At 30.5% G+C, this 8,587-nt stretch overlaps 1 protein-coding gene across 1 annotated transcript; it reads right to left on the bottom strand.

Annotated features, from left to right (window-relative positions):
* Positions 1-513: 513 nt before the first annotated feature.
* LOC114388230 (glutamate formimidoyltransferase-like) lies at positions 514-7,651 on the bottom strand. Its single transcript, XM_028348606.1, has 3 exons — positions 7,470-7,651; positions 1,459-1,870; positions 514-1,277 (listed from the first exon to the last, which is right to left on the bottom strand). The coding sequence occupies exons 1-3, from the start codon at positions 7,482-7,484 to the stop codon at positions 760-762; spliced, it is 945 nt and encodes a 314-aa protein (XP_028204407.1). The 5' UTR covers positions 7,485-7,651; the 3' UTR covers positions 514-759.
* Positions 7,652-8,587: the final 936 nt, after the last annotated feature.

Here is an 8,587-nt window from a genome sequence, read left to right as displayed (position 1 = left end):
TATGTGTACTTTCTAAAGCTATAAAAAAAATACCCACATGGCAAAACATATCACTTTTCCATTTTGTGCTGTGTTTAACCAAATTTGTTGTTTTCATTGACTGAATGTGACTTACTATATTATTATTAAGAAGTTTGGAGAAGTTGATGAAGATTTTATTTATATTATTCCAATAGATTGGGTACTGCAGTTGGATTTTTATTCCCCGTCAATTTTTGCTCTGCCTTTTACTCTAACAATTCTCAGGTTCCTTCATTTTTTTTTATTTAGTTTCTGGTCTTTATGGAAATTTAGTGAAAAAAATGGATAAAAAATAAATGTACGTGTATTCGGAATGATGTTGAAAAAAGACGCATGTATTGCTTGATTTCCACATCCAATTCTCAATTTGATGCAGAAGCTAATACTAGATACTTGACAAATTTAAATTCACATCACGTCTAGCTCAGAATTTTATCCAAATTAATATGCTATAAAACAAACAAGAGAATGAAAAACAAATGAAAGTGGACATTTTGACCGAAAAACGGGTCATTAATTTGATATATAAATACGGATAGATAGTCACAGAAGCATTTAGGAATCTCAATTTCTAGTCCATGCATGCTTCATTTTTGTTACCCTTTGGTTGTCTTTCCAGCCAACCATTTAGGAATCATAATTTAGAACCATTGTATTACACTTACTGAAAATCACAACCTTTGATCATTTATGATTATTCATCGATCAACAAGTCCAACTAACGAGTTACACACATGATCACGATTTGTTAGCATTATTGATTAGTTTCATGTATTTCTCTACGAACATTTCCGGAGAAAGGTCGGTGAAATAACCTTGTTCTACGTCGAGTCCTTCTTCCGCTGCCTGCATCTCAACCCTATTCTGAACCCTATCTGCTCCGACAAGTTTGGGGTCCAAAAGCATGCAGGCTATCTCAGTTGAATCCTCATGGACTACAGCAATCGTTTGCACGGTGGGAAGGCCACCGCCACGAGCACTCACCTTCCTTGCAATCCTTCTTGCTACTGACACATCAGTGCAAAGGATTGGAACGTTGTAGAATGTAATCCAAGGGCGTGCACCAATCACTGTGATGCCTTTAGCTCTTGAAACCACGTTGGGCCCTTCATCAGGGCTCAGCGGTAGCGTTTCGGGCATTGCCCACCCGGCCCATTGACTTCCCCTTGAATTTGGCCGGTAATATCCGAGCTCTCGCCTTATGGCATCAACTTCCTTCCCTGTTGGGTGGGCTGCGGCGTACAGAAACACTGGCACTGCATTCACATGTATTAAGATAAGCTGCATTGTAAGTGTTTTTTACTACTTGCACAACAAAATGTTACATGAAAATGAATGAATTTCTCTTGCATTGCATCACATTTGAGTTTAGGTAGGGTGAGAAAAAAGAGAGACAAGTAAGAAGCATTCTTTGATCATGTAACTTAATGTACTTACCACTGAATCGGTTGCCAATGTCTGCTGCCACTGCTTTGGCAAGCCAAGCTGCCTCGTCGAGCGACGCATGACCAAGTGGATGGAAGATAATGTCGTCGAGTGCGCCCAAGCGAGGGTGAGCACCTTCATGGAATTCGAGGTTGATGGCATTGAATGTAGCCTCAGCCATGGCTATGACAGTTTGGTGCAAGGGGCTGTATATGGGATTTCCTGTGCAGTCGTGCAAAACATATGACACAAGGTCGTACCTTGCCCTGTTATAACTTCGATCATGAAACATGTTCACAATCACAGTTTCCGGGTTTGACCTTGCAACTCGTTCTATTGCATTGAGGGTGGCGTTGTTGCGTGATTCGGAGACAAAGAACTTGCAGCATAATAAGATGGATTGGTCTATGGTTTTCTTTTGCTCCTAGATAAGTTTCCAGACAGAGAAAAATTGACACATTCAAGCAGTTGTATTGAAAGAAAATTTACATGTTCTTTGTCAGATTTTTTAACTTAGTAATTAACCAATCAACTATTTACATGTTCTTTGTCAGATTTTCGTACCAAATCTTTTCGCACTATTTAGCAATGCTACAAAGAAACTACAAGAAATGAAACACTATTTTTTTAAAATAAAAGTTATTTTGTTCATAATAATTAACATAAATAACGATTAAATATCTTTTTGATTTCTAATAAATATTTAATTTTTTTAATAATTTTTTTCCGTTTAATCCTAATAAAATAACACTTATAATTTTGGTCTTTGATATTTTGATTTAGTTCCTGATAAATTAACAAATTTTAATTTAATTTCGACTAATAATTAATGTAAATTTTTTTTATCAAGAAGTAAGTATAAAATTACTAATTTATCAGATATTAAAAATAAGTGTCAGTGACAAAAACAAAATTATTTTGTTATGGACTAAAAAAATAAAAATTTGTTAAAAGGAAACACAAAAAGTAAATATTTATTAGGAATAAAAACATAGTTAAGGCTAAAAATAATAATTTTCTTTTAAATTATTAGTTCATTTTAAATGTCATTTCAAAAACAAAAAATGATTTTTCTTAATAATACTGTCATTTATTCTTTCCTTATCTAAATATTCAAATGAAATTGAAAATTACATTCTAATTTTTTGAAAAGCTTGACATTATACATTTTTTATAAAATTATTTTTTGTAAAAAAATATATTTTATCATAATATTTAATGTGATTTCTGATTTTTTAAAACTGAATATTACCCTAAAAGTAAAATAATAAGAGACAGAGGAAGTAGAAAAAATAAAAAGAGGAAGTAGTTTTTCCGTTATTTACATTATTTGTGTATGTATTTAAGGCTACTCTTTTCAATTATTAATTTTCTGTTCCCGTGCTATGCAACCTACCTTAGATAAATTATTGTATGGGAAATTATTGTATGGGAATCGGAAAGAGACTCCGATTGAGGGAACACACAAAACAATAAGATAATATAAATTATAGCTTAATTAAGTTTTTTTATATATTAAGTTTAGTCTATTTTTAAAAAATTATCTAACATTTTTTTTTACCTAGATGTTTTTAAAAAATTTACATTTAATTTTTTTACTTATTGTTAGTCCATATTCGTTAAATGATGATGTAATACACAAAATATTACGTCATCATACATAGTCACTAAACACAGGCAGATACACCCATGTCATTAATTTTGTTTTTTAATTTAAAAAAAATGAAAGCCAAAAGCTCTCTCTGTCGATGTTATCTCACCTTTGCAGGCTTCCCCCAAAATTCAGTTCTATAAACTCCAAATCGATTTGACCCTGCAATTCCAAAGGTTTCAACTTTCTCTTTTGCCAAAAACGTTGTAGAAGTTTGGATTAATTTCTTATTTTTATCATTTAGTGAGCATCTTGTATTTCATAAAAATTTGGGGCAATATAATCTTTATGCAAAGGCCATCCTATCCAACTTTCGGGCATTAAAATATGTCTCAGATGCACATGATTATCATAAGAGATTCCCAACATATCATAAGATTCCTTTTCTTGAAAATCTGCACTTTTCCAAACCTAGAAAATGGAAGGAATTCTGAGATTTTTTCTTGCGACAAATATTTTTATGTGTGTATTTAGAAAACGCACTATCCACCCCATGGAAAATCCACTTCTCTAACATCTCTTTTATTTTACTATGAATACTCTTTGCAACAATACCAAAAGCTTCTTCCTTTATGAAGTCTAGTGGGTCAGCATCCACAAAATGACCCCACACATAGTTGTCAAAATAGTTCCCAGGGATTGGAGGCTCTAGCTTGGCATGGCCCTGCAATCCACTGTGAACCCAAAAGCAAACTTCTCTTTCTTCTTTTCAACTCCATGAATGGCCTTAGCAATGCAAACTACCGCATAAGCACATGTGAGAACAAAGGAAGACAACCTAGGTGCCTCTAATTCTATTCCTCTTTCAACGATGTCCCATTTGGACAAGACATGCACCTTTCCTAAATTCTCCAAATCTACTCCTGTGAGCATGAACGTGGCTCGAACCTGATCCTCCAGTCTTGGAGGGAAAGGTAGAAGCTTCAAGCATCTCTCATCGCTGTTTTCAATAGGGAACAATTTAGTTAAGACCTTGGTCCAATTGGTTGTGAAGTTAGGTCCCAACTCACTTAGGGTTTTGTGAAATCAGCTTTGGATTCTGCTACCACAAATGAAATGGAGTTGCCTAGAGTGTATTGAACGATGGGGTTTGGGGAATCATTAGGCTAAATGACGTTGCCGGCGAGAGGGGAAAGACTTGGAGGGTGTGAGAGAGAGAGAAATTTTGAGCTTTGGAACAATTGTGGAATAGAAAATGGATGGGTTTGGAACAATTTTGGAATTGAGAGGCTTTGCGACACATGCGACCATGATTATCAAACTCTCAAGTTAACTCGTTAACTTTTACGAGTTTACGATTTCACTTGTCCTCTGCGAGTTGACTCCTGAGTAAACTCTTTTTAGTAGACTATGGGTAAACTCTAAGTAAACTCGAGTTTATCACTGAGTCAATGATTTAACAAGTTAAAAAAAATTACACCAAAATATAAGTCGTTTTTTTATTGTTTTCTATCTGTTTAGCATTCAACATACCTTCATTTAGCGTGTTATTCTCAAATATAAAATTTTCACATTTAATAATATCAAACCCTTGTTCTCTAATAACATCCAACCCTCGATGAGAATGATCTACCACTACTATAACCTCTACAAGTTATTGTCTAGTGGTGATGTATTATTACTAGACTTGGTTATTTAAATATTCTGAACTTTATAATTTACTGTTTTGCTTTATTATATTGTTGAAATATTTAATTAGTATGTTATTTATAGATGTTTTGTTATTATTTTATATGAAGTAGACTCTTACGAGTCTACGAGTTGAATTTATGAGTCGAGTCTATGAAACTTTCACAAGTTTGCGTAAATTCTCGAGTTTGATAACCTTGCATGCGACATGGAGAACGCACTAAAGAGTGTAGCCTACAATCCACAACCTGAGAGGCATGTTGGGATTCTTGTTGCGGCTGAGAACCAAGATAGTGGCGGTGATGGCGATGAAGGCGAAGTTCTAGAGAATGTCCAAGATGACGACGGGCTTGGAATAGGCTTAATTGCTCTGCCTCTCTTTGAGTTGCCATGTCGCTGTCTCCAGCACCACCACAGATAGCTCTGCCTCTCTTATTTGACTTTTATTTTTTTTAAAATTAAAAAAACAAAAGTTAATGACATGGACATCTGTGCCTACGTGTTTAGTGACTAGACGTGATGACGTGACACTTCGTCTGTCACGATATCATTTAACTGATGTGGACTAACGACAAGTAAAAAAATAAAATAGATTTTTTTTAAGTATTTGGATGAAAAATAAAATATTTGATAAATTTTTGAAAACGAATTATATTTCATACATAAAAAAATTAATTAGGTCATAAATTATTATATGTGAATATAATTTCTAATTAATAGTATTATTAAATTGTTCAGTTATTCTCACGAGTCATTAGAATATTTATTTATTTATTTATTAAATTACTTAATAATATTATTTTTTTCTTTCAAAATCCGTACACTAATTTCAATGCGAATATATCCAAATTCCAACACGTACATGACATTTGGGTTAGTGTCCACCTAATTTTTTTTTTTATCGAGTGTCCACCGAAACTTCTCGACATCAAAATGAGATATTTCATTAATCAGAGTACTACATGACCGACAATCCCTCTAATATTCCATGTTAGAAAAGTTATTGTAACAACTAACAAGTATTTATTTTTGTTCATGTTAGTGTTAAGAGATTAATATGGTATTAATATATCTGTTTAAGTTACTTATTAATATTCAATTAATTGTTTAGTTTTCATTCATTGCTGATTTTGACCAGAAAATTAAAAAAAATGAATACTTATGTTGTTGTTAAGGAGAACGCACATTCCCTCATAAATCTTTTTTACGCCTGAACTAACCCACCCTTGGCTTCTTTCGATCATGTCCACGTCACTGGCCCCTCTTTCTAACTCACATTTGATGATGTGTCGGTTTCGATATGATATTAGGAACGACTAAGCTGAATTCAAAGTAAAAGTTATATATTAAAAAAATATTTATTTATTTATTTTGACTGAATGTATTTATTTATTTATTACTAATATGCAAAATGTGTATTTTCTCACTTGATATACATTAAATAAAAATAAAACTTAATAAAATTAATAATTTCAATAAATTTTAATCAATCACAGAAAATATTTAAAAGCGAATATTATAAAAAGTATTGCTAGCATTTTTTAATGGACATGTTCAACATTTGGCTTGGTTTCTCATAATCTCATGTGTTTAGTCCAAAAAGATAATGCACTCTAGTATTTCTCCAATTTCCTCTATGATCCTTCTATAGTGTTTTACTCGTCAAGGGGAAAAAGATATGCAAGATATTGTTTGCTCGTGTATCGCATGTTGATATTTCTTTAGTTATTTTAGTATTATTATATTATTTATAACTGACACTACACGTGGATCACTGACTACTATTATATATATTTATACCCAAAAAATAATTGAGAATGGGGTAGTCTTATCCGCAATTTCTCACACAGGTGACTTTGTTCACGTATTTAATTGGTTTCTAATGGATAAGAGATCATATAGGAAATCATATGTTGTTCAAAAAGAATATATCATTGAGGAAATATTATTGAGAGACAAAAAATTCAAGAAAACACAAGAAGAACATAAAAGAACTTTCGGACTTATTTTGGGAAAGAGATTGATGATCAAAGGTTTTAACATATATACACTATTTTTAGGAAAATGATTTATATGTATCAATGTGGGAAAACAAGGTGTTTCTTTCCCAGTTTTCAAAAAAGATAATTTTAGTTTTTAATTTAACATATATTTGTTTTAGTTCAGTTAAACCTTACTTTTAATATATTCGTATATAATAAAGAAATGATTTAATTAATTAAATTATAAGAAAAAAAATAAATGACAAAAAAATTAAGAATAATATGTAAATTTTAAAAAATTAAAGACTAAAATTGCAGATGAAACAAAATAAAAAAATCAAAATTATATTTTCACCTTTCTTTTATTATAGTTGTAATTAAAGTATTGATAACCAATAAAAAAAACCAAAATTAAAAATTAGAATTATATACTTCTGCTGAAACAAGAACACTAGAAGATAACCAGCAAAACCACTATAGCTGCTACCTCGCACCCTACTTTCCGTGTTTCCTCGTTCCCTTCATTCTTCTATGGCTAATATATATTTTACAATAGCATAGAAGTAATTGATAGATATATATTGAGTATTCTATATAGCATACATGCAATTAAAATCTGCTAATCTTAATCAATGAAATTGCCACCAGTTAATTATTAACTTGTGTCTTCTGATTAACAATTGGGGCCTAATTAATCATCATCATCATCACAACAATCATATAAGACAAAGAAGATAAGGAAATTGGAGAGATTTTCTGACCTTGTTGAAATCCATTGGCGAGATCGATCCTCCGCAGCAAATGCAACCTGTGTTCACGAGGTGTGATAATCTATCTAACTGAAAATTGGGGAACTACTGATCATGTACCAGTCGTCGTAGCAGGAGAAATAAATATATGAACCACACGTATAATTTTCATAGGTAAATATAATAATATCAATACAAAGCTTTCCAATCCTTACACGTGATGCCATGTCCCACCATTATCATATATATATATATATATATATATATATATATATATATATATATATATATATATATATATATATATATATATATATATATATATAATTAAACAAACAAAGACAATACTTATGTAAACCAAACAATTGTTTTCAATTTTTTATAAGTACTTATGCGCTGGAACTTCAACTTTTATAACAAACACGTTTTTTTTTTCTGAAAAAGTTAAAATCCAGTAATTTAATTTTTATAAAAAGCATAATTTAAAAATGGGTAAAAATGTTTATATAAGATTAAAAAGTCAGTATTTTTCTTCTTTCTCTGTGTCTTCTTATTTTCTCTCTTCTTTCTCTTCACTTTCTGTTGGGTTATCTTTAAGCTGAAAAATTAAAAAGGTTTTATTTTATTTTTAAAGTTTTATTAACATTAAATTTTAAAATAACTTTAAAATTTACAAAATTTTGAATTAAGCACAAGTTTTTAATATATTTAACATTAAAACATTTAATCATTTTTATTTAATATATTTTTAAATATTATGAAATTAATTAAAACAATATTATAAAAGGATAGAGCACAAAACATTATATTATACTCTCCAAGCGTGAATCACATGATATAACTAATAAAAAGAAATTATATATTTAATGTTAATAAATAACGCAATATATTAAGGTTTTCATACGAATGATATATATATATATATATATATATATATATATATATATATAATAATAATAATAATAATAATAATAATAATAATAATAATAATAATAATAATAACTTTTTAGTGAGACTATCAATATTATAGAGAACACATTTGACATCAATTCTAAAAGACAAATGTCATCGGTTGTGGAACCGATATAATTTAATGCAATGTCAATGTAGAGTGCATTCTACATCAAATT

This window comes from Glycine soja, chromosome 2 (genome assembly GCF_004193775.1).
Source record: "Glycine soja cultivar W05 chromosome 2, ASM419377v2, whole genome shotgun sequence".
Lineage (NCBI taxonomy): Eukaryota > Viridiplantae > Streptophyta > Magnoliopsida > Fabales > Fabaceae > Glycine > Glycine soja.
This window is presented reverse-complemented; position numbering and strand designations above follow the sequence as displayed.